Source organism: Camelus bactrianus, chromosome X (assembly GCF_048773025.1).
Source record: "Camelus bactrianus isolate YW-2024 breed Bactrian camel chromosome X, ASM4877302v1, whole genome shotgun sequence".
In the NCBI taxonomy this organism is placed as follows: domain Eukaryota; kingdom Metazoa; phylum Chordata; class Mammalia; order Artiodactyla; family Camelidae; genus Camelus; species Camelus bactrianus.
The window spans coordinates 43,388,449-43,415,371 of NC_133575.1; the positions used below are offsets into that span (position 1 = coordinate 43,388,449).

General features: G+C 44.5%; 1 protein-coding gene across 4 annotated transcripts; it reads left to right on the forward strand.

Annotated features, from left to right (window-relative positions):
* The first annotated feature begins 17,505 nt into the window (after positions 1–17,505).
* On the forward strand, positions 17,506–22,293 carry PJA1 (praja ring finger ubiquitin ligase 1). Of its 4 annotated transcripts, XM_010973636.3 has the most exons (3): positions 17,518–17,664; positions 19,706–20,226; positions 20,794–22,293. In XM_010973636.3, exons 2-3 carry the CDS (start codon positions 19,934–19,936, stop codon positions 21,839–21,841), a joined length of 1,341 nt encoding a protein of 446 aa, XP_010971938.1. In that variant the 5' UTR covers positions 17,518–17,664; positions 19,706–19,933; the 3' UTR covers positions 21,842–22,293. The 4 variants fall into 4 exon arrangements, with proteins under 4 accessions (XP_010971935.1, XP_010971937.1, XP_010971936.1 ...); XM_010973633.3 differs by having other exon boundaries at positions 17,506–17,664; positions 20,032–22,293; XM_010973635.3 differs by having other exon boundaries at positions 17,515–17,664; positions 20,038–22,293.
* Positions 22,294–26,923: the final 4,630 nt, after the last annotated feature.

Here is a 26,923-nt window from a genome sequence, read left to right on the forward strand (position 1 = left end):
GCTGGATAAGGCTTCACACTATCATAAGGGGTTTTGTCTTAACCGTAGAAGCATGGGAAGGCCACAGAAGGGCTCTGAGTAGGGAAAAGGCATGATCAAAATTGTGATTTAGAAAGGCACTGTGAGAAGAAAGGGCAAGGGATGTTTTGGGCTCAGCATTTAGGAAACTGTTTGGCCGAGTCTAGTAAAAGATGGTGATACCTTGTCTTAGAGTAGAGACAAAGGAGACAAACAAATGGATGGATTTTAAAACATGTTTAGATATTGTTTACAGCAACAAAAGATTACATACAACTGGTGCATAAAGAACGGATTGGGTATTCGAAATTTGCACCTCTTGTGGAGTGATGCGTTAGCTATCTTGATTGTGGTGGTGGTTTCATAGATGTATACATCTATCAAAATTCATCAAATTGTACATCTGAACTATGTGTTGTTTACTATACAGGAATTACACCACAATACAGTTGCTAGAAAGAAAGAAAGAAGGAAGGAAGGAAGGAAGGAAGAAAGAAAGAAAGAAAGAAAGAAAGAAAGAAAGAAAGAAAGAAAGAAAGAAAGAAAGAAAGAGAGGGAAGAAAGGAAGGAGGGAAGAAAGGAAGGAAGAAAGAACAGACCTGTAAAATAAACAATGAGATCCACCCAGGAGAACCATATGGGTAAACAGAGTGAACAAGGTTTCTAAGTATTGAAGAAAAAGACTGATAAGATACATTAAGTGAAAAATGCCAGGTACAGAACAAAGTGTAGACCATGGTATATTTGTGGAAGAAAGGGAGAAATAAGAATACACATTATATTCATCTTTCCATAAAGATGCCTGGGAAGGCTACCACCCCCCCCCCAATAATAAAAATGGCTCACCTGTGTGTGTCTGAAGGTGGGGGGCTTAAGGTTGATGGAGGTGGAGTGAGACTCCTCATGCCACCCCTTCTGTTATTTTAATTTTTGAATGTATGACCTATCTAGGAATAATTTTACAAGCCAAAGTGACTTGGGAAGTAAAATGATCAGGGTTGGCTAGGGGGATGGTAATGTGGGAGAGGTTGACAGTGACTCCCAGGCTGAGGTCTGTGCACTTGACGTAAGGGGTGCCCTGGGCTACAGATGAGAAGGGCCAGGAGAAGACAGCAGGTTTGGGGAGGAAGATGGTGTGATCATTTTGGGACAGGCTGAGTGTGAAGTACCTTTCAGGAGTGGGATAAGAAGAGAGAGCCAGGGCAGTATCTGGAGAAGGAAGTAGGGTCAAGGAAGGTGGTTTGTTTGTTTCACTGAAAGAGACCCAAGCCATTTCAAAGCAAGTGGGAAAGAAGAAGGAAGAGCCTGGATGTCCCGAAGGGGGAAGGGATCACCAATGGGGACAGATTTTCCAGGGGAGGCAGAATGACATGAGATCCAGAGTACAAACAGCAGTTTCATCTTCATCAAAGAAAGCTCCTCTATTTTAATCAGAGGTGAGTAGCCAGGGTGGGAAGACTCAGGAGCCCATCTGACTTCAGCTTTTGGCCCAAATCATTCCCTCCCAGTGGGCCACCAGGTTCTGATATCAACTGAGTCCTTTCCACACCCTAGATCTGCACTTGCTACTTCCCAAACAACTGGCCTTCATGGCAGTCCTGGGTGCCATGTTATTATTATGAGTACCATTAAAAATTTTTTTATTGAAGTGTTGTTGTTTACAATGTTAGTTTCAGGTGTACAGCAAAGTGGTTCAGTTATACATGTACATACATACATATTTTCTTTTCAGATTCTTTTCCATTATATGTTATTACAAGAAACTGAAGATAGTTCCCTGTGCTATACAGTAGGTCCTTGTTGTTTATCTATTTTATATATAGTAATGTGTGTCTGTTAATCCCCAACCCCTAATTTATCCCTCCCCGCCCTTTCCCCTTTGATAACCATAGCTTGTTTTCTATGTCCATGAGTCTGTTTTTGGTTTGTAAATAGAATTCATATCATTTCTTAAAAGATTCCACATATAAACGACATGATATGATATTTGTGCTTCTTTCTCTGACTTACTTCACTTAGTATAATATTCTCTAGGTCTATCCATGTTGCAACAAATGGCATTATTTCATTCTTTTTATGGCTGAGTAATATTCCACACATATATAATATATACATATATACCACATTCTTTTTATTCATCTGTTGATGGACATTTAGGTTGCTTCCATGTCTTGGCTATTGTAAATAGTGTTGCTACGAACATTGGGGTACATGTATTTTTTTGAATTATAGTTTTCTCTGGATATATGTCCAGAAGTGCTGGATCATATGGTGAGTCTATTTTTAGTTTTTTAAGGCACCTCCATGCTGTGCTCCATAATGGCTGCACCAATTTACATTCCCTTCAACAGTGTAGGAGGGTTCCTTTTTCTCCACACCCTCTCCAGCATTTGTTATTTGTAGACTTTTTAATGATGGCCATTCTAAGTGGTGTGAGGTGATACTTCATTGCAGTTTTGATTTGTAGTTCTCTAATAATTAGCGATATTAAGCATCTTTTCATGTGCCTCTTGGCCATCTGGATGAATCCCATTTTAGAGCTGAGCAAAAAGTGAGGCTCAGGAAGGCTCCTGATCACACAGCTAGTAGGTGGCAGAACCAAACTCAAGCCACAGCCCCTGACTCCCAGACCAGTGGAACCAAGGAGAGGCGCTGGTGAAGAGGCATTGAAGAGATGGGATTAGTGAAGCAACCAGGCCCAGTGGCTCAGAAGACACCTGTGTGTTCGGAAGATCCCTCTAGAGCGGTGGTTCTCACCCAGGGGATGATCTGGTCCCTCAGAGGACACATGGCAATGTTTGGAGACATTCTGGTTGTCACAACTTGGGATGGGAGGTTGCCACCGGCAGCTGAAGAGTAGAGGCCCCAGAAGCAGCTGCTAAACGTCCTTTAGGGCAAAAGACAGGCTTGGCAACAAGGGAGTACAGGGCCCAATGTGCCATAGGGCTGTGGTACAGAGCCCCGTTTCAGAAATTCCGAGGCAAGAGACTTGTCAGCATCTCCCCCACCCACCTGCCCCAAATGCAAGTATCTTCATTGTCTCTGCTGACTTTTCACTTCTGTGATTTGTGCACATTGTAAAACATTCCAACAATGCCCAAGTGTTTAAAGTATTAGGTAAAAGCCGGACCGCCTCCCTCTGTCCTAACTCCCTAGAGATAATCGTTGTTACTGTAACTTTTAGCGCACAGGTTGAATTCCTCCAGCTGAAAACAACATATTTTTCTTCCTTAAGCCTCCCTCTGACCTATTTCTCCTCTGCTTCTTGGGTGAAACTTCCCGAAGATCCTACAACTTTGACAGTCATTTTCAGAGAATTAAAAAGAAATCCTCCTCCAATTACTCTCAGGAATTAACATATCCAGTCCAGTGTCACAGATGAAACCCCAAATTTAACTAAAAGTTGAAGTTATTTCCTCCTCCCTCTCTGGGCCTGTCAGGCCCAGAAGCAAGGCTGCCATAGGCAACAGCGGGGTGCTGTCTTGTCCCTTCCTGCAGGTTGCAGAATAAGCCCCTGTAAGGAAGTACCACCATTTCTTTTTATTTTATTTTATTTTTTATTTTTCAAAAATTTTTTTGAAGTAGAGTTGATTTACAGTGTTGTGTTAGTTTCTGGTGTACAGCCTAGCAATTCATATATATATATATATATATTCTTTTTCAGATTCATTTCCATTATAGGTTATTATAAGATACTGAGGGGAAGGGTAGAGCTTAGTGGTAGAGCTCATGCTTAGCATGCACGAGGTCCTGGGTTCAACCCCTAGTACCTCCATTAAATAAATAAACCTAATTATCCCCTTTGAAAAAGACATTGAATACAGTTCCCTGTGCTATACAGTAGGACCTTGTTGCTTACTTATTCTGTATATAGTCGTTCACATCATTTCTCTAACCCGTTCCCTATTGATGGGCATTGAGGTTGTTTCAAGGTTTTTACTCTTTGAAACAATGTTGTGACATCCTTGTACATACGTCTCTTGGTGCACACTTGTGAAGTTATGTCTTTAGGATAAATTTCTGGAAGTCAACGTGCCAAGGTATGCATGCATATTTAAAACAGTGAAACATTTCCAGATTATTCTCCACAGCAATTATATTAGCCTATCAGTTTCTATTCCCCCTAGTAGAGTATGAGAGGGCCCATTAAGGATCTGGGGTCTGTATTTCTCTCTCCCACTCTCCTCTCTCTCATATAATAAACAGTGCTCAGCACATGGGAATCAGGCTAGGCTGCTATTACTGAATGAATGAGTGTTGAGAGAGTTAGCTGGGCATTCTGGAGCCAATGAGGAAGGTGCAAACTGTTTCTCTCAACCTTCTTCCTCCCTCTCGGGTCCCTTCACAATCACCTCTTCCTCCTCACCCTCCCTCACCCCTCACACTTCGATAGACTCTAGGTCCTGAATTGCTCTCACATCTGTCATGTCCTCTGTGTCCACGATTGATGCTGGAATTCAGGCCTCACCATCTCTTACCTGGAAGGGTTCCTTGATGATCTCCCCTGTCTCCAGTTTTGACAACCCTGCTCCATTCTTTTTTTTTTTTTTTAATTATTTTACTTTGTATTTATTTTGGGGGGGGGTTTGTTTGTTTTTGGGGGTGGGTGGGTGGGAGTTACTTAGGCTTATTTATCTATTTATTTCTAGAGGCAGTACAGGGGATTGAACCCAGGACCTCGTGCATGCTAAGCATGTGTTCTACCACTGAGCTATACCCTCCCCCTGCATCCATTCTTGACACTCCAGAGTGAAGGTCCTAAAATGCCATCTGGTCCGCCCTGCCTCCAACCTCCTCCAGAGGCTGGCTGTGGCCCTCTGTGGTCCATCTTCTCCCTACTCCTATCTCATTTCCTGGGGGTCTTTGCCTTTTTTGTGACAGTCTAGTCACACAATGCTGTCCACCTGCTTCAAGCACAGTGGGCTTTGGCTCTTTGCCCATTCAGTTTTCTCTGCCTGGACCCTCCTTCTCATCTTTTCCTGTCAGTGGGGAGGAAGTGGCTATTCGTTGGTTTGTGGCTCCGCAGTATCCATTCCTCTCTCGTCCTTAGACTTTTGTTTGATTTAGGTGTATTGTCTCTACCTCATTTGGGCTAAGGTTGGTGAAACAGTAAATTAATGGGTCTGCCTCCTGCCATGTAAGGCAAAGCACATAGCCTTCCTGTCCCCAGTCCAGTCTAAACAGGGGCAGGCCCGGGACTAAGCTTGGTCATTGGGCACTCTCTTTGGACTTCCAATCTGGAGCAAGGAGTATAAGATAGAGGAAACAGCTTCCATCCATTTCAGCGGCAGCATCCTGATCAAACCTACCTGCTTCCCACACCTTCCCATCCCATCCCCCAATGCTGCCTTTGCTTATGTCTATTTCCAAATCTGGTTCTCTAGCCTTTCCCTTGATGCTGTAAGTTCCCTATAGCCTACCCTCCCCAATCCCACAAATTCCCTTTTCTTTTCAGTTACTCAGAGATGGTTTCTGGTGATCACAACAAAAAAAATTCTGATAGAAAGCCCAGATCAAATGTCCCTTCCTCTGTGACGCCTTCCCTGGTCCTGCATACTTTTCTGTATGTTCCCATAGCATCATGTGCAAAGTGAAGCTCACACTAGGGTAGGAACTCATTTGGTCCCATCCTTCTGAGCTTTAGCTCAATGCCCAGTCCAGGGTCAAATATTTAAGGACTAAACTAATGGACTGGTAGCACTGCCTTTCCCCCATCTAGTGGCCTCAGTGTCTTGGACAGACTTTTATCATGCCACAAAGATGATGCCTGCCTTGTGAGGCCGGCTGGGAATAAAATGGGCTGATTTCTGTTTGGGACCCTCCTGTCTGTGCCGTGGAAGATGGGAAGGAAGGAGAAAGGGAAACAGACAGGAGCTGGGTGCGGGGAGGTGGCTATTGGAGCAGCTCAGGTGGAAGATGATGGCGAGTGCATTAAGATGGTTGCAGTGCAAAGGGAGAGAGGGAGAGGCTGACTGGCGAAGTTGTGAACTGAGCATTAGAAGTGGATATGAAACTCGATTGTTGCTGGTAATTCTCCAAGCACAAGCTGGCCATTTGAGATGGCTTCCCTTGGAAGGATGTGGCAGAGGGAACCTGTGTGTGGGGGGGTGGATCGTGAGGGGAGGGCGTTTCATTGGCTCCAGCATCTCCCTCCCACCAGCAGCCGCAACCGCGCAGGCTGCCTGGCCTGTTTTCTAAAGAGCATCCCCAGGCAGCAGGGGAGAGAGGAGAAGGGGGGCCGGCTCGCACATTGCTTAGCAGAGGTGGGCTGAGGAGTCCTCCCGTACCCCTCCTTCCAGCCACTACAGGCTGCCAGGTACCTTGTGGGTGAGGAAAGCTTTTCATAACCTGTGTGCCTGGATGGTCTTGCATTCATTTTTGGTCATTTAACTAATACTCACTGAGCCTGGAGCACGCAATGCTGAGCAAAGCCCGCCATGGACCCTGCTCTCAAGAAGCTCCCGAGCTGGCGGGGGAGAAGATGCGTAATCAGGCAATTAGGAACCAGTGTGAGAGGGAGGTAAGCACTGGTTGCTATGGGAACACGAGGAGAGGCCACAGCTGCTGCTCCTCTCCGAAGAGTGGTGGCAGGCGGAAAAGGAGGCGTGAAGCAGGCAGACCTGCTTGCCAGGCCCAACTCTGCACGGCCCAGCTGCCCAGTCCAGGACAAAATCTGTCACCTCTCTGCCCCTCCATCACCTCACCTAAGAAAATGAGAGGGCGGAGTGTGCTACAACGGCCTCATGAGACCCTGTAGGCCTGTGCCTGGTCCCCAGTAGGTCTGCAATACGAGGTGGCTGCTGGGAAATGGTTTTCAAGAAATATATGTTGGTGGAATTTTCAAGGCGACTAGATACTGGAGGTTGAGCTGTGAACAAGATAAACAAGGCCTCTGCCCTCGCAGAGTTCATAGTAATTTGGGAGGAGAGACGGCTCTGAAAAAGAAAAATCATAGCACAAATAATTACTTTTGTGATGCTACGAGGATGGTTCAGAGTAGGAGCTGGCCTACGATAGGGGGCCAGGAAGAAAGGCTTCCTGGAAGAGGTGACGTTTAAGCAGAAGTCAGAAGGAAGAGTTAGCTAAGAGGTAGGAAACTGCATTCTGAGTGTGGTGAATAGCAAGTGTGAAAAAGTGAGGGAGCAGCAGGGAATCTGGTATGTTCCAGGCAAGGAAAGGGGGTCAGTGGAACCTGGGGTGGGTGCCACAACAGAGGTGGAAAGAGAGGAGGCTGGAAACATAGGGAGGGCACCAATGAAGCCAGGCCTCTAGGCCCTGGTGAGGAGTTTGCATTGAATCCTCAAATGACTCCAAAGTCCCAACGTTACTCTTTGACTCCCACAGCTGACCAACTGGCCTGTCAGTGCCTGAGGCAGAGCTTAGGCTCAAGGGGCTGGCCTCAGAGCTGACTGGTAAAAGCTTCTGGAATATGAAAGCTGGCAGAGCCCTTGGGGAGCATTTAGGCCCAAACTCTCATCACGTAGATGGGAGAACAGGCCCAGTGAGGCTGAAGACTTATTCAGGGTCACACAACAAACAGAGTTATGAGGCCTGGTCCTAGAGCTCAATTTAAGAGGCCAGCCAGGGCCTCATGCCTCTTTGGAGGCCTGAAGGTGGCTTTATTTTTTAGAGGTGCCATTTTCTCTCCTTCTCAGGGCAACCAGCGGTGTTTACAGCCCTTTCTTACCTTCTTGCACTTCTCCCAGTGTTCTTTTACAAAAGGGGCATTTTCCATAACCTCAGCTCCACATTTACTTCTCCTTCTACTATGAATGGGGCAGCCAGGGGCCAGGATCCCAGGCAGGGCCCAAAGGAGCTCTTCCTGTGCCAGCCATTGTTGTGTCTTCCAGGCTAATTCTGGCTCCTGCCCTTGCCACTCTTCTGATCTTGTTCTGTGGGCAAAGCTCTCCCCGCTGACATGGCCATAGCACTTCCCTGCCCAGGCAGGCACCACCACACACACGCAGGCAGAGTTGCCATCGGTTTCAGACATTATCTAATACAATCTCTCCATTGCTGAGATGGGAACAGTGAGACCTGGGGAGGGGAAGTTCCGAGTTCTTGCCTGAACTAACTTGCATTCTGGCCTTTTGACTTTGCCCAGCCCTTCCTCCTCCCCTCCCCCACCGCAGCCATCTCCCAGCATCCTCAGCTGCTTCCTTCTCTCCCTGTGGATGGAAGCACAGAGGCACCAAGGGTTGAGGGGAAACCTTATGGAAAGAGAGTGGCCCAGCACTGCCTGAGTCGAGGCTGTAGGGTCAGGGTGAGGGGAACCTGGTCTCTGACTCTCTAGCTTAGCCAGCATCCCACTCCAGACAACCCTCTCTACTCCCTCCCTGCAGCACGGGGCCAGGAGCCCAGCTGTGGATCCAGGAAGTGGCTCTAGGCCTCCACCAGGAAACTCCCTACCTGGTTGGCCTTCCATTTAGTCAGGAATCAAGGCCACCACATCCCTCTCACCTTCTGCCTGGAAGTAGCTGGCTTTGGAGTTCAGTGGTCATGGTTCCACCTCTAGCCAAGTAGCCTCGGACAAATCCCTTACAAGCCTCAGCTTCCCCATCTGTACATAGGAATTCCTACCTCACCAACTTGCTCTGAAGATCCAATGAGAGTGTAAGTAAGGTAGCTGGCATGCCATAGGTAACTGACAAATGTTAGTCCCCTCCCCACACTCTGGGCTTGCCCCTCCAGCCTCACTCCCAGCAAGCTCTGCCTGATTCCTGCCAGGTATCCTTGGAGTAAGGCTGGGACCAGATCTTGGCAAGAGCCTCCTGGCTCTGGGGAGAAGAGAAGGGAGCCGTGTCCCATGGTAGACAGTTCTAATCCCTGAAACTCATCAGGAGGCACGCAATGGGAAGCCAAGCCAAGGAAAAAGATGAAGGGCAGGGGGATCTGAGGGAGAGGAGGAGGCAGGTGGCTTCAGGGCCTGTGGGAAGTCAGGATAGCGGGGAGAAGGCCAGGAGGCCTGGGGGCCCAGCTGCTGGTCCAGGCAGTGGCAGATGGCTGGGAGAGACAAAGGAGGAGGCCTCGGGGCTGTAGGCGGCTTGGATGTCTCTCTCAGTGGCAACTCCTCTTAGCTCAACCAGGAGCACATTGGGAACCACCCAGGTTCTAGCAGGCAACTCAGTCCAACCCTAGCCAGCTCCAGACACCTGACCCTCCTCACATCCCTTCTCTGTCCCCACTATCTATACAGGCCCAGATTTCACTGCCCTCATTCTCTGCCTCCACAAACCAAACCCCTGATCCCATCTCCCTGCAGGTTCCCTTTTGATCCCTCATTCCCTGCAACCCAGATGCCCCCAAACATCTCTGACTTGGATTTTACCAATCATTCTTCACTAAGAATCTCCCTCTGTCTCCAAAGTCATTGGCATTAGTTGTCACAAAGAGGCCTTAATTTTGGGTTCCAAGCTCTGGACAAATATGGCTGAAATATACCCAGTAGCTTACCTGGCCCACTTGCGGCCAAGAGCACCCCTCAGAGAGATGGCGTCAGTGATGTCTGGGGCCAGGATTGGCCCTCAGTCTCCAATTAGGGTGAGGACTGGGTCTGCGGCCTGGATCAGAGCTGAATCTGTAGCTGGGATCAAGGCTGATTTTGTGAGCAGAGTTTATACGTTTCTTTTGGTTGTAAGCCACAGAACTCAACTCTGGCTAACTTGGGCCAAAAGTAAAACTGTATTTCAAAGATATCGGGCTGATTTTCAGAATTGATTGATGTGAATATGAGTCAGCTCCAATCTTCCCAGTCTCTGGGTGTGTCTTTGAGTTGCAAATCCACAGGAGAAAAGTCCAGTTGGCCCAGCATGGGTCAGGAATCTCTGCTCCAGGATCAGTCAAGTTAGCTGCAGTGCAGGGGACACATTGCTGGTAGAAATAGGAAGGGCTCCAGTCTTTGGGAAAAGCAGTCTGGTATCATCCACTGAAATTAAAAAGATATGCATCATTTGACCTAGCAATCCTACTTTTGCGAGCCTATGATTCCATGTAAATGAAAGCCCTGGTACCTAAGGACCTATATGTATGAAGACATGTATTGCAGCATTGATCATAGAATGAAAAAAAAAAGCTTGGAAATCATAATTACCTATGAATAGGCTAATGGCTGAATAGATTTACAGTACATCCACATCATGAAATACTGGGCAGCCATTGAAGATTAGTAATTAGAGTCATACCAGTTGATTTCAGGGAGTGTTATTAAGAACAGCAAGAAGTGGTGAAGTGTATATATGATCTCATTTTAATAAAAAAGGACAAATAAAAACCTACACATGTATTGCACATGTGTATATATATATATGCATATATACATATGTATTCATAATCTGTGTATGATTATACAAGTATGAAAAAATGAAATAATGAGTACTAGGTTATTAATATAGGTTATGGGAAGCAGAGATACAGGCAGAGAAGGGAGATAAGGAAAACTAGAAAGAAGAAAAGACTATAATTTTTAAAAACATGCACATAAGATTTCTTTTATGGGCATATCTAAAATCACCGAGATATTTGTGTATAATTAGAGATACTATCTTAAAATATTTTGGAGAAGAGATGAGTAAAAATATACCAGAAAAAATCTTGTCAAAAGAAAATCGGATAGCAGAATTACTGACCAGATTGACTTTAAGCTGAAAAATTGTGCTCTAAACTGGAAAATGAGACAACATTATAAACTGACTATAACTCAATTTAAAAAAAACACCTGAAGTATTATTAGAGACAAGGAGAATCATTTCTTAGTGATCAAGCAAACAAGTTTCTGAGAAGATAGAGCAATCCTTAACATTCATGTCCTGTATGTGTTTTTAAAGCATATATAAATTCTATTATACTGTGCATATCCTATGACATCTTGCTTTTTGCATTCAATATTGTTTATCAGATGTATCTGTTGTGATACACATAGACAGATTCTGCATCTTAGCTGCTCGATAGTAAGTATGCCTCCATAACAATTATTCATTTCTCTTTTGATAAATTTAGGTTCTTTGTATTCTTTTACTATTAAAAACAATGCTGCAATGAGTATAATTGCACATATTCCATTTCAATCATGTGCAAGTATATCTGTAAGTGAATTCTTGGAAATAGACTTTCTGGGTCAAAAAGCATATGCAGGGAGAGGGTATAGCTCAGTGGTAGAGTGTGTGCTTAGCATGCACAAGGTCCTGGGTTCAATCCCCAGTACTTCCATTTTAAAAAAGTACACGTGTTAGTAATTTTGATAGATATTGCCAACTTGCCAACCAAGAGGCTCTACCAATTTACCTATCTCCACCCCAGCAATGTTTGAGGGTGCCTGAGGCTCCATGCCCTCCACTACACAGTATATTACCAAGTTTTTCATATTGATTAGTCTCACAGGTGAAACAGTATCTCATTTTATAAGTGAACATCTTCTCATGTGTTTCAGTGGAATTTGTATTTCCTTTCCAATGAAATGACTATTTGTATCCTTTTCTCGTTTTAAAATTGGTTCGTTGGTCATTTATGGATTTATAGGAGCTCTTCATATATTTGGGAAATGAGCCCTTCATGGAATTAGCAGAAAATATTTCCCCTAGGTTTTCATTTATTTTTAATTTCCTTAGAATTGTGTATTTATATACATTTTTGCCTGCCAGAAGATTTTATTTTTATGTAGTTGAACCTTTTCTGTTTTGCTTTCATACATTTTGTCAACTTATAGAGGTCTTCTCTACTTATAGATTACAAAAAACATTCCCACATAGTTTATTTTAAGTACTTTTATAATTTCATGTTTACATTTAAAGAAAACAACAGCTACAAGAAGATATTTGCAACTGTTCAAATATAACTGACATCTGGTATCCAGAACATATAAAGAATTCCTAGAAATAAATAACAAGAAAAACAACCCCAATAGAAAAACGGACAAAATATATGAACAAACAATTAAGAGAAGAAATCTAAATGGCCAACAAATGCTAAAGAATGCTTAACTTCTCTAGCAATTTAGGAAAAAGCAAAGTCAAAAACAATGTTCCGTACTCATCAGATTGACAACAACTTTAAAGTCTGAATGTATCAAGAATGGTGGGGTGTGGGGAAACACTTAAGTGAATAAACTGCAGGTGAGACTATAAACTGGTACAACCTCTTCTGCCCCAATGACCCCCACCTCCTGGAATTTCTACCCTTATGTAGTCCCCTCTCTTTGAGTGTGGGCTGGACCTAGTAATTCACTTTTAATAAATAAATACAGTAAAAGTGTTTGGATGTCACTTCTGAGATAGGTCTTGAAGAAATGTTAAAATTCTTCAGAAAAAAAAAGAAAAATTATATCAGTCAGAAATTTGGATCTATATTTAAAAAAGGGAAAAGCTTGTATTCTATGTCTATGAGTCTGTTTCTGTTTTGTATTTATGTTCTTTTTTTTTTTTTAGATTCCACATATAAGTGATTTCATATGGTATTTTTCTTTCTCTTTCTGGCTTACTTCACTTAGAATGACATTCTCCAGGGACATCCATGTTGCTGCAAATGGCATTATGTTGTCGTTTTTATGGCTGAATAGTATTCCATTGTATAAATATACCACTCCTTCTTTATCCAGTCATCTGTCGATGGACATTTAGGCTGTTTCCATGTCTTGACTGTAGGTCACAGTGAAAAAAAAATATGGCAATGAATATATGTATATTCATGTATGACTGAAAAATTGTGTTCTGCACTGGAATTTGACACAAGAGTGTAAAATGACTATAACTCAATAAAAAATGTTTTAAAAAAAGGGAAATTTTTTCGAGAGGGAATAAATGAAGGTATTAATAAAATCTTTCAGTTTTGTTATTTAACTGATCTAACAGCAGTTTTATCAAAAAATAATAGCAACAAATTATTGGATGATTATAGTTTATGGATAAGGGAAATGAATGATAGCAATGTGATAAAGGACAGGAGAGAGGAACTGGGAATATTCTGTTATAGGGTACCTGCACTACCCATGAAGTATTATAGCGTCATTTGAAAGTGGGCTCAGATTTGTTGTAAATGTATATTCCAAACTCTAGGGCGACCACTGAAAAATGTAAACGTTAAGAAATATGGTTGAAATTCTAAGAGAAGAGAGAAAATAGAATCCTACAGAATACTCAACTAAAACCAGAGAAGACAAAAAATGAATGGAAGGCCCCACAAAAAAGAGAGAAAAAAAGACCAAGGGCAATGAATAGGAAACAGTTACAAATATGGTAGATATTAATCCAAATATAAGCAATCACTTTAAATGTGAATGGTCTAACTATGCTAATTAAAAGGCAGAGACTATCAGAATGGATTTTAAAAAAATACCCTCAGATACATATTACTATATATAAATAGATAGACAACAAGGACCTACTGTATAGCCCAGAGAACTATATTTAATTTCTTGTAATAACATCTAATGGAAAAGAATCTGAAAAGAAAATATATGTGTATGTATATATATAACTGAATCACTTTGCTGTACACCTGAAACTAACATTGTAAATCAACTATACTTCAATAAAAAATTTTAAAAAATCCAATTACATATTTTCTACAAGAAACCTATTTTAAATACAAAGACACAGATAGATTAAAAGTAAATGAATAGAGAAATATATACATGCTAGCAGTAATAAAAAGAAGGCTGGAATAGCTATTTTAATTCCAGACAAATCAGATTTCAGGACAAGGAAAATTATCAGGGATAAATACGAACATCACATAATGATAAAAGGGGTCAATTCTGCAAGAAGATATAACAATCCTTAATGTGTATGCACTGACAACAGAGCATCACAATACATGAGGCTAAAACTGGTAGGACCACAAGGAAAAACAGATGAATCCACTATTATATTTGAAGACTTCAGCACCCCTCTATCAGTAATTGACAGAGTCAGCAGGCAGAAAATCAGTAAGGACATAGTTGAACTGAACAGCACCATCAATCACCTGGATCTAACTGACATTTATAGACTACTTCATCCAACAACAGCAGAGTACACATTCTTCTCAAGTTCACATGGAACATTCACCAAGACAGACCACATCCTGGGCAATAAAACACACCTTAACAAATTTGAAAGACTGGACAACATACCAAATGTGTTCTCAGACTACAGCGGAATTAAATTAGAAATCAACATACAGAGAGAAAGCTAGAAAATCTCAAAATATTTGGAGATTAAACAACACATTTCTAAATAACACATGAATTCAGAAGAAGTCTCAGGAGAAATTGTAAAAAATATTTTGAAATAAATGAAAATGAAACTAGAATTTACGAAAATTTCTGGAATGCATTAAAACCTGTGCTTAGAGGGAAACTTGTAATGTTGAATGCATATATCAGAAAAGAAGAAAGATTTAAAATCAATAATATAAGCTTCCACCATAGGAAACTAGAAAAAGAGCACATTACATCCAAAGTAAGCAGAAGAAAAGAAATAATAGAAGAGCAGAAATAAAGAAATTGAAAACAGAGTAATAGAGAATATCAATGAAACCAAAAGCTGATTCTTGGAAAAGATCTATAAGATTGGTAAGTCTATAGCCAGGCTGACCAAGAGAAAAGGAGAGTAGACAAAATCACTAATATCAGAAATGAAAGAGGAGCCATTACTACTGATCCCATGGATATTAAAAGGATAATAAATACATTATAAACAATTTTTTGCCTACAAATGTGATAACTTAGATGGACAAATTCTATGGCTTATTTTTAATAAATAGGATATGGCAAAAGTATTGGGATGTCACTTCTGAGTTTAAGTCATTCAAGGACTATGTCTTCCATCTTAGGAGCTCTCTGGCACTCTCTCTCTCACCAGCTGCCTATGGATAGGCTCACATGACAGGGAATTGAAGCCAGATAGCAACTACATGAGTGAGCTTGGCAGTGGATCTTCTGAGGCCTTCTAACAGCCATGTAAAAGAGCTTGGATGTGGACCTCACACTCCAACTTTGCCTGCAAATGAGACTGCAGCCCCAGATACAGCTTGAGTGTAACTTCACGAGAGATTCTGAACCAGAGGCACCCAGGCTAAGCCATGTATAGATTCCTGACCTGTGAAACTGTGATATAATAAATGTCTGTTGTTTTAAGCTGCTAAGTTTTGAGGCAATTTGTTACACAGCAATAGTTAACTGCTACATACCCTTTGGCCCAGCAATTCCACTTCAAAGTACATACATACACTAGAGCATTTTTTTCCCAATCCTTTTCACATCAGAGCATATGTTAAAAATGCTAATACGTGTACCAGCTCACTGGGATGAATGAACAGACTGTCTGTTCTTAGCCAGAAGGAACAGCCCCCAGGGCAGCAGCTGAGTAAAGCCAGGCCCATCTTTCTAGAGGGCTAGGGGAATCAATCCATCAGAACCCCCATTACTCAGTTGAGAAGCTCTGCCCCAGAGAAACTCTTCAGTATGGGCACAAGGAGACATGATCTAGGATGTTCATTAAATACTCACTTATAATTGCACAAAACAGAAACAAACAAGTCCATTAGCAGGGAAGGAGGTTAAAGGCATTGGATAATTCTTGTAGTAGAAGTCCACAGAATGATACATTATAGTAATATCATAATTCTTGCGGTAGAAGTCCATAGAATGATACATTATAGTAATATCATACTGGAACATTGATACAATCATATTCAGCAGATAAAGTGTGTGATCTAGATCTAAATGTATCAAATACTAAATTTCCAAAAAATAATATTAAATACAAATTTAAGTTGCATATATTTATTATACCAGTCACATAATTTAAAATACACAAAACAATAATGTATATGGGTTACAGATATATACATGCATAGAAAAAGAAAAATGAACATGCACAAGAAGGAAACTTTTAAATGGTGCTTTTCTGGGGGAAAAGATGAATAGGATAAAGTGAGAGCTTCCACTGTAATACTCTATTTCAAAAACTGAAGGATCTGAGGATCTGAAGAAAATAAAATTTGCTGTCTGTGTGACAGGTACCTGCAAATGTACATTTTATATTCTGTACTTTTCTGTATGCTTAAAATATTTTAAATGAAAAGTACACTATTTCTTGAGTACAAGAATCATATACATTAGATGAAGCTTATGAATTGGATTGTTCAATTTATCTATATCCTTTTATTTTGCAGTCTATTTGCTCTACCTATACAACAAGTATGGTTAAGTTTCCCACTGTAATTGCAGACTTTCTGATCTCTCTTTATATTTCTAGCAATATTTACCTCATATATTTTGAAATTACATTGTTTGGCATATAAATTTTACCGACTATATCTTCTCCGTGAATGAAACAACCTGATTTGTTTTCTTTAATGCTTTTTACTTTGAGTTCTTGATTTTTCTGACATTAACATTGCTACAAGTCTCTTTCCTTCCTCGTTTCCTTCTCTTTATTTCTTTCTTTCCGAAACTCTTTCCTTTCCCTCTGTCTGTCCCTCCTCCCCTCCCTTCTTTTTTCTTTCCTTCCTTTCTGCTGGTATTTAACTGGCATATATTTTTCATTCTTATTTCTGATTTAGGTGACACTCATAGAAACAGCATATAACTGGATTTCTAAAAAGTAAATGCTCAAAATGAGTTTACCTTTTTATTTTTTACGAGAGATCTTAACCTGTAATACATACTGATATATTTGGATTTATTTCTGCTACTTTTTTTCCCTCAGCATACTTTCTTGTTGCGTCCCACTCCATCTCTGCCTTTTGTTAGACTGAGTTTTTCTCTTTGTTCTACGTATTATCTCTTTAATGGTTTGACAGTTATACATCGGATTTTTTTCTGCTGTTACTCCTAAAATTTCTTGTTCTTCTATTATGCATTTAATTTCCAGTAAGAACAAAGCTTTGCTATTGTTGTGTACATAGTAATTCTTTACATTCGATGTAAATATTAGAGATACATTGTAAAGAACAATTTTTGAAAAAAGAGTTCAGAGTTCAGTAAAATTGTGTAAGTCCAAAGGCAGAGCTGTAATATTCTGAAAGTGCAATGCAATTATCAGAATGCCAACCCATGTTGTGCTTCATGATTGATCATTTCTTTTGGATAGAGAAACTTGATTTTGTGATTAACAGCAACAAATCCTACTGTAAACAGTTTGATTCACTTCAACCGTCAGGTTAAAAAAATTTAAGCTTACTGCAACCCAAAATACTTCCAGTGCAAACCGTAACGTATACCATAGGATATGTTATATTAACATAATTACTTTCACATCGGAATGAATCAGAAAGAATTTGCAGATTTCATTTTATTTAAAAACAACAACAACAGCCCAAAACCCAGAACAGAAGGGAGTATGACTAAATGTTTCACATTTGCTAAAGCTGGCTGTTGGTTACATTTTTCGCTGTCCTTTTCTGTATCCTTGACGATTTCATCATTTCAAACGAAATAATGCTTTCAGGCCCACCCTGATTTGTCGAGAGCAGCTACCGCCCCCGCCACATCAAGGGGGCGGGCCGCCACCGACCCCACAATCACTTCCGCCGCCGCAGTCGCCGCCCGCCCCGCTGCTGTCTGGAGGGGGAGGAGCTGGAGACCCGGGAGCAGCGGCTCTGGCGGTCTTGGCGGTCGGAGGTCCGAGAGCTCTGCTCTTCCCGAGAGCGTGCGGGTGTCCTGACTGGGTGAGTGAAAGGCTGTTTATTTCCTCATCCCTGCAGACGTGGCGGTGGGGCGAGTGGTTGGCCACCGGGGCGAGGAGGTGGCGGGGGGTGGGGGCTCTAGTGAACAGATTTTCAGGCTCGCCCCTCGGGAAGGGGTGGGGCAGACGCGGGACCTGACCGCAGAGCGAGGCCTGTGTCCTCCATCGGCCTGATTTAGGGCACGACCCCCACTCGAGTGGCTTGAATCGCTATTAGAGAGGGGAGTGGTGGTCGCGGTGCTCTCCCACCTCCCTCTGCCTCTCCTCCCCTCTCCTCCTTCCTCCGTCCTCGGCCCCTCCGCGGAGCGATCCCTGCCCTTTCTTTCCCCATTTTGCGATTGTTTTGATGAATGCTAGATGGTTAAGATTTTCAGGTAAATATATTGTTTCCAGGAAAAGAATTGTCAGAAAAACAAATCATTCCCAAGGAAAAACTATACCCCCCACACGCCCTTTTCTTCGCCCCCCTTCCCCTGCCACATCGGTTTGGATCTACCATTTGAGCCAGTAACGTTTCTCATGACATTGCGGCCCCCTCCCATCCCCGTGTCTCGCGTACACGCGCGGGGACACACACACACACACACACACACACACACACAAGCACTCACACACGCACATGCCCGCACATACACACACATGCGCACGCGCGTACACACACACACACACACACACACACACACACGCATGCACAGAAACCTTCTACTGCGGCTCCCTTATCGTCCCCCCCATACTCAAGGTTTATACGTGTCCCCTCCCCCGCGCATGTACCCCACATACGCGCACACATCCTCACCCCCTGTCACACTCTCCAGTGCCTTCCCCTGAGAGACAGAGACAGACAGACAGGCAGACACACACACACACACACACACACACTCGGCCTCATACCCTCCAGTGCTTTTCCCTGACTCTCACTGCTTGCCTCATACACATCTCCAGAAGCGTCCCCTTCTTCCCTCTGCCTTTGCGTGCTCTGGTAAGCACACACACACAGTATGACACACACATACACACACCCTCTGGGCTGCCTTACCCCCTGCCTGCCACATACACAAATAAGGATATCCTTGGATTGCTGGCTCTTCTTTCCTGCGCCACTTAGGTGCATACACACCCAGACACAGTCTTTCACATGCCCTTCTCACATGCTCCTTGTCTGCTGTATATGTGCCTGGACAGCCTCCTTAGCTGGTCCCTGCAGTGCCCACACTCACACTCACATAAATCCTTCCCTGGGGGACACCCCCCTTACTGCTTGCCACATCCATGCATACAGACATTTGTTGATTGCTGGTGCCCACCCACCTGCCTGCCACACACATCCTTCTCTGGTGCCGTCCCCTCATTGATGCGTTTGCTCACACTGACATTTCTCCATTGCTGCCTCCCATTTTGATAAACACACACACACAAACTCACAAGCACCCCTGTCCAATGCCACTCTACCCTTCCTGGCCTGCCACAGGCACATAAACACAGGCATCCCTCTCCAGAGTTCTACCTATTACACATAGAACCACACGCACATTCTTTTTTCTCATACCTGCACACACCCCTCTCCTTGGCAGCCACCCCACCCATGCCTGTTGTTTTCGCACCCACATCCAGAATGGGTCTCATTCAGTCTGACACTCTCGCCTCTTCCCAGTGCAACTGTCACCCACCCTTTCCCCCTACAAACACAGACATCTCTCCATGGCCTGATAGCTGGTCCCCCTTCCACCTGCCCCACTCCTCCTGACAGACACGTAGGCACTCTAGCACACACAGTGATGGTGATCTATATTTTCCACCCTATCCCAATTTGCATTTCTCCTGTATGTCTGCAGGGCTCAGGAAAACACAGACACCCCATAAAAAAACAGTCTTTCCTCTCCCCATGTTGGCAAAATTCCAGTGCTTCACCCACTTTCCAAGAATCCAGTCACCCCCACCATCTTCTGACAGATTCTCCCCTAAGTCTGGCTTTTCTACAAACCCAGTTTTGTAATCATTTTGCCACCATTAAAAATGTGTTCCAGGTCTACACCTGACAGTCACTGGAATGCTACTCCAGGCCTTAGAAGAAAGTGAAACTAATTTTAAAGGCCCCTTATTCTTTCTGTTACCTGCCTGCTGAAGTGAAAATAAATCTCCCTGCTCCTTTATCCTGAACTGTTTTGACTTTCCCATCTCCAAAGCGTGTGCAGGGAGCAGGAGCCTTTCCACTCAAGCCCCAGCTATATTGGAAACCCTCCTAAGTCAGAGCCATGGGTCAGGAATCTAGCAAGCCTGTATGGCCCAAGCCAGCAGGAGGGTATCAGTCCAATACAGGCAGGAGGTATGGAAGAAGGCATGCTTATGTCAGTTTCAGGCCATCCACGAGCCAGCAGGAAAGGATTTCCAGCCAGAGAAAGACGACATCTGAAGTCCCAATGCACAGATCAGCCCCCAGTCAAACCACCAAGAGGAGCCGATCACCCTTTTCCACCACTCGTCGTAGTTGGGATGACAGCGAGAGCTCGGGAACCATCCTGAATGTTGATAATGAGGACTACTCCAGGTACCCGCCCAGAGAGTACAGGGCTTCGGGGAGCAGAAGAGGAATGGCTTATGGACATGTTGACTGTTTCGGGGCAGATGATAGTGAGGAGGAGGGGGCTGGGCCTGTTGAGCGAGTGCCAGTGAGAGGGAAAACTGGCAAGTTTAAAGATGAGAAGCTGTATGACCCAGAGAAGGGGGCGAGGTCTTTGGCTGGGGTGCCCCCACAGTTCTCTAGTTTTAACCATGATGTGAGAGAGGAGCTGGACAAGTTAGACCCAGCCCCTGCAGCAAGATGCTCTGCTAGCAGAGCTGAGTTCCTTCCGCCAAATAGCATGGCCTCTCAGCCATCTTCTGCTGAAGGCAAGGTGGTTCCAAATGGCAACAGCCTGGAGAGGGAGAGACGGGAGCAGAATGTACCTGCGCGTCCCAGCAGGGCTCCTGTGAGTATTTGTGGTGGTGGGGAAAACACCCCAAAGAGTGCAGAGGAACCGGTGGTGAGGCCCAAAATCAGGAATCTGGCAAGTCCCAGCTGCGTGAAACCCAAAATATTTTTTGATACTGATGATGATGATGATATGCCACATAGTACTTCCAGGTGGAGGGAGACTGCCAACGCTGATGAGGGCCACTCGGATGGCCTGGCAAGAAGAGGCAGAGGCGAGAGTTCAAGTGGCTACGCTGAGCCGAAGTACCCAGAAGACAAGAGGGAAGCCAGGAGTGACCAAGTGAAGCCAGAAAAGGTGCCGAGACGGCGACGAACCATGGCCGACCCCGACTTCTGGACGTACAGCGACGATTACTATAGATACTTCGAAGAAGACTCCGACAGTGACAAAGAGTGGACTGCGGCACTGCGTCGGAAGTATCGAGGTCGGGAGCAACATCTGTCATCCAGTGGCGAGAGTTGGGAGACTCTGCCGGGGAAGGAAGAGCATGAAGCTGAGCAAGGCAGAGGGAATGCCGGTGCCAGTGCCAGCCCCAGGGCTGGTGCCAGTGCTGGCAGCAGTGGCAGCAATGAACTTGAAGAAGTTCGAGGGCCACCTCTCCAGGAAGAGGAACGGGCGTCCCCTGAAGAAGGTGAAGTTCCTTGGCTCCAATACAATGAAAACGAGAGCAGCAGTGAGGGGGATAACGATTCCGGTCAGGAGTTTCTGCAGCCGGGCGTCTTCATGCTGGATGGGAACAACAACCTGGAAGATGACTCCAGTGTTAGTGAAGACCTTGAAGTGGATTGGAGCCTCTTCGATGGGTTCGCAGATGGGTTGGGGGTGGCCGAAGCCATTTCCTACGTGGATCCTCAGTTCCTTACGTACATGGCCCTGGAGGAGCGCCTGGCGCAGGCGATGGAAACAGCACTCGCGCACCTGGAGTCTCTCGCCGTGGACGTGGAGGTGGCCAATCCACCGGCCAGCAAGGAGAGCATCGATGCTCTTCCCGAGATCCTGGTCACCGAAGATCACAGCGCAGTGGGGCAGGAGATGTGCTGTCCCATCTGTTGTAGTGAATATGTGAAGGGGGAGGTGGCCACGGAGTTGCCGTGCCACCACTATTTCCACAAGCCCTGTGTGTCCATCTGGCTTCAGAAGTCAGGCACCTGTCCCGTGTGCCGCTGCATGTTCCCTCCCCCACTTTAAGACCAAGGCTCTTTACTCCTGGTCTGATGATTTTCCCCATCTGAAATCCACAATACTGCAGGAGCCCTCTCAAAATTAACCATTGAAATGAAACCAATCAGTCGATTAATCTCCACCTGTTGTTGATTCCGTGTGATTATTTCCAATGTGAAAATGGTTGTGTACGATTGTATTAAAAAAAATCATACTGTCTTTTAGAGGTTAGAAAAGGAAAACTAAACTTTCTAAATGCTACTTGAGATTGCAGTAAAAACCTACATTTTCTAACCTGAACGGTGAAATAAGTTGCATTTGTTTTTTTTTCTAGTAGAATATGTTGCTGTTGATTGTAACGTCAAGTTTATCTGTTAAATTTGTCCAAGAGGCATCATCATTTCTGTTGCATGTTATGGGTTAATGTTCCTGTAATTGCAGTGCCGTAAAAACTTATTAAAGTTCTTCTTTTGGTTTTACATGGTACAGTGGAATTGTTTGGTTTTGTCAAAAACGGTGGTCCTAAGTGACTTTATAATTGATCTCTTGCATGCAAAATAGTTTTTTTTGGTGTTCACACTAGAAGAAAAACTTTAGTTTCCCTGGAAATGCTGACTCCAACAACAGCCAAAAATTAAAGGTGATTATTTCTAAAAATAGGGATAAAGTGTATGATTGTCAAACTACTTAAAGGGGCAGGTTGAGTAGAGAATACTCTTGTCAGTCTTGAGAAGGAAAGAAATAGTGAGAAAGCATGATGAAAATAATCATATGGGAATACAGCTAACCTGGGTGTAGGGGTGAAGGAGTTAAAAATCCTTTTGTAGAAGAGAGAAAGTCTCAGAAGGAATTGGTTTTAAAAAAAAAAAGCTGTATGCTAATTGTATACTTTATCACAGTAGCACAAAAGGAATAGAAAAAGTTGTCTGCCATACAAGTGCTGTGAAAAATAAAAGTACCCACCCACACAGAGTGAACAGGTTTGAACGTATGGCCATTTTGGCTTCAGATCTCTCTCTTGCAATCCAATAAATATACATTTTCAAGCACAGGTAAAATTCTTCACCTATCATATTTACCTTCCTTTTCCACAGAGGTAAGCGCTACCCAGGAAATGGTATGTTTACTTCATGTCTGTATTTTCAGAAGTGTATGTGTGCATGTGTATGTACATGTGTACATATGTTAGTATGTGTGTGTAACCAATATAGTGTTTATGTTTTTTAAATGGACACAGTTGATAGAATGTATATATCATTTTGCGGCTTGATTTTTTTTTTTACCCCACATTGTGTTTGAGCTTTAGCCATTTTGATACATGGCATTTTAACTGCTATATACTATTCAATGATACAAATTGCTACAGTTTATTTATCTATTCTCCCATTGGTGGACATGTAGATTCTTCCCAGTATTTTGCTCCAATGAACATACTTAAAAGATGGCCCTCTGTGCACAGGTGTGAGCTTCTCGAGGGTAAGCATACAGAGGTGAAATTTGGAGGTCTTAGTGTTAGGGAATCTACATTCTCACTAGATACTGCCAAACTGCTCCCTGAAGTGATTACACTAATTGATACTCCTAGCAGCAATTTGAGAGCTCCAACAGCTTGGATATTGCTAATGTTCAACCTCACTGGCAATCAGTGATGTGTAAATTAACACGACAGTGCAACCTACTGTATCCATCAGAAAGCAGTAGTTTTCCTGTGTGATCATATTTAGTTTGGGCTCAGAAGAGAAGAAATGGGAGTACCCATGCTGTTGGTGTGAATGTAAACAATAGCAGCCTTTTGGGAGATCGATTTGGGGAGCAGCTTTCTTCCAAAATATAAAAGTGGCTCATGTCCCTGAGTGCAACTTAGATTCCTTGGTAGTATGGAGTTAATATGCAGCAATTAAAGACTACATACTGATATGGAAAGATCTGCAAGACATAATACTAAGTTTAAAAAAAAGCATATTGGAGAGCACTATGTACAGTCTTGATATAAATTAAAACGTTACAAAAGCCAACTATATATGAAAATGCATAAAAGTGACTGGAAGGCTACGTACCTAACTGATGGCAGTGGTTACCTCTGGGGAGGGACGGGGATTGGGGACAAGGAGTAAGGAAGGAGGCTTTTGATTTTTTTTCACCTGAAATAATCTGCTTGATTTTTTTTCAGTGTCAGTATATTTTCATGAATGTTAACAAAATAAGTCAAATCAAAAGAATTTGCAATTTGTAAAAAAAGAATTTGTCTCTTACTACAAGTATGGACACATTTGGTGGAAGCCACGGTCCTTTTTTTTTTTTCTGCAACGGGTCAGGCTGCTATTTATAACTTCGTCCCCCACAGCCATTCTGTGTTTCCCCCTTGGCCTTCAGCCAGCACCTCATCTGTCACAGTGACTCAGAAGTCTGCGACCCTGGGGGCCCCTCGTTGGGTGGGGTTGTGGTGGTTGGCCTAATATTAACCTTTGCTGTGCCCTGACTGACACCAGACAAGGAGGTGTGTTAGGGACCCCCCTGGGGTTCTAGACATCTTCCCACCTGCTCCTTGTGTAGCGGCAGCCCCAGTTTCCCTTAGAGTCAGCATCAGTAAATCCACGGAAGGGGACTCCTCCCCAGCGTCTGCAGTCCCCTCTTGGGGTCGGAGAGGCCTATCGCTGCAGACAGTCGTGACAGAGGTGGGGCTCTCCCGACTAGGGACACCAACGAGGCCTGAGACCCAGAGCCCAAGCAGCCTGGACTGAGACCTTAGTCTCAGCACATCAAGACACTGTGCCTGTCTGGAGGGAGGAATTCAGAGGAGCCTGGGTCTCGAAACATTTATTCTTGTGCTCCTGAGGGTGGTGGCAGCCCACAGCTCCTGGGCGGGATGTGGCCGTGTCTTTGGCTGTCCAGTTCCCTTGTTTCTGCCAGTTTCTGACTCTCTAGCCTCCCTGACAATTCCCCAAGCTCCCCCATAGCTTTCCAATAAAACCCTTCGGCTTAAATTAACTGGAGTTGGTTTCTGTTGTTTGTAACTAAAAACCCCAAATGGCATGCTTGCCAACACCACAGCCTACTTCCGTGCCTGTATTCCTGGTCATAGGAGATACCCCCAAAGGCCAAGGGTCAGGCAATTGCTGTTCACCGTGCAGTGGACCCATTGTTGGCACCTGGAGTCGTGCTTCTAAACAGCTGGCCTTGGGGGTCGCTACACACAAAGCAGTCATTTTTGAGAGTAGGCTATTTGGTGTATTCATCGAAGGTGCCACCCACCACACTGCACATCTTGGTTTCTGAACATGTTTCCTGGTCATGGAATAAATAGCCTGACATTTGGGTCACTAATTTGGAGCAGGAATCATTTCCTCTTGCAAAGAACACCCCAGCTTCCTGAGGTGGTCCCGTCACAGCTGGCACTACAGCTGAACCGTCATAAGGCCCTCCCTGGTTCTAGGGCACTACCTTCTTTCAGCCCTCAGCTCCAGCTGGATCTTTCTACGTTTGTGTCTGGACTTCTGACCTGAGATGTCCTTTCCAGCGCTGTCAATTCTATCCATTCTCTAACAAGTCCTGTTCACCTGCCATCTCCCGAAAACAATGCTTTCTGATACTCCCAGCTCTTTGCCTCTCTGCGTCCTGTTCCTGTGAGTCCTTGTGATCAGGGGCTCTCCTAGGTCTGAGTCGTTCCCATAGTCCTGGCACTCAGGGCTTGGCTCAAAAGCATTGAGCAGCATTTGCTGACAGGAGGCATGAATTCCTCTCCCAAGGTAGGCTTAGGGCAGGGGTGGTATTTAGAGGACCAGGGAGGAGTCGTGGGGGCCTGGCCCCACCAGCTGCCTGTGACCCAGCCTCAGCCCCACCCCCACCCCCAGCCTCTGCGCCACCCCCTCTCTTTCTGCCATACTCTCGTCCTCACTGCTTCTGTCCCATTTTCTGTTTGTCCTGCTGAATCCCCAGTGTTCCCGAGGCTGTTCTGAGGCCCAGGGCCAGTGACTAGGAAGTGGGGCCCAACTTGCAGATGGAGAAATACACAGCAAGCAGCCTCAGCACACCCCTCTTGGGCTTGGGTTGAACCTCTGACAAACACGGGGCTGATAGGGCAATTGTCCACCTGACATCTGGCCCCAGCCTCCTCCAACCAGGCCTGGCATGGAGCAAACCAGGTTCTGGGACCCCTGAGCAACACTTTCAGCTGGTCTTGGTGTTTGAATCCGTGGAATGGGACTCTGGCTAGGCACGTGGCTGCAGGTTTCTGTGGACCCCAGCACGCCTCTCATACTCTTTCCTCCCTCTGGACTTCGCTATCCTGATGAGGGTGGTCAAATGTTAGTGAGGCTTTATAACCCCTTACATTTAGATAAGATTTCCCCAGACCTCTTCACGTTCTGTGATGTTACTGGACCGACCTGTCAACCCCAGGAGGCGAACCATAAGAAGAGGTGCATTCAGAAAGGTGGTGGTGGTACTGAAGGGAGGGCAAGAGTGTGTGCATGATGGGGGTAGGCAGCAGGGAGGTCTTCTCTGCCTCTGTCCCAGTCCCAGGGTGGTGAGGAGCAGGTAGGAGTCTGATCCTCTGCATAAAACCCCAGCCTGACTCCAGCTAGACCCCGTTCAGGTGCACTGGCCACAGGCACCCCAGGCTACCAGCCTCCCCACAGCTCACGGAGGGACCAGGCAAAAGCAGCTTGGAGGCACCCAGACAAGACGGCACTAGGCATTTGGGTGGGAGGAGGAGGAGAAAGAAGACCCAGCTCATAGAGGAATTCTTCCACAGCAGCTGAGGACTAGGAGATGGTCACTGGTTACAGAGAGCCAGAGAAAGGCGGCCTGAGCAGGGCCTGGGAAGGAAGGTAGGGACTGGGCAACAAGCACATGAAGACACATGGGACCCAGGGGAAACCAGCTTAAGGCACTGCTCAGCCCAGGCCATGTTTATATTCAGCAAACATGTTCTGCCCTCTCTGCACTAGGAGCTGGGGATTCAGAGCTGACCAGTTTAGTTCAGCAAATATTTATTGAACTTTCTGCCTGTGGTGTGTTGGACCAGGGCCTGGCAGAGATGAATAAGGCTTAGTCCTTCCCTCAAAGAGCTCATAGTCTAGTACGGGAAACATACTTGTAAAGAGAGGA

Excerpts from the sequence above, each read along its gene's own strand:
- PJA1 (XM_010973634.3), top strand. The coding sequence starts at position 19,934 with ATGGGTCAGGAATCTAGCAAGCCTGTATGGCCCAAGCCAGCAGGAGGG.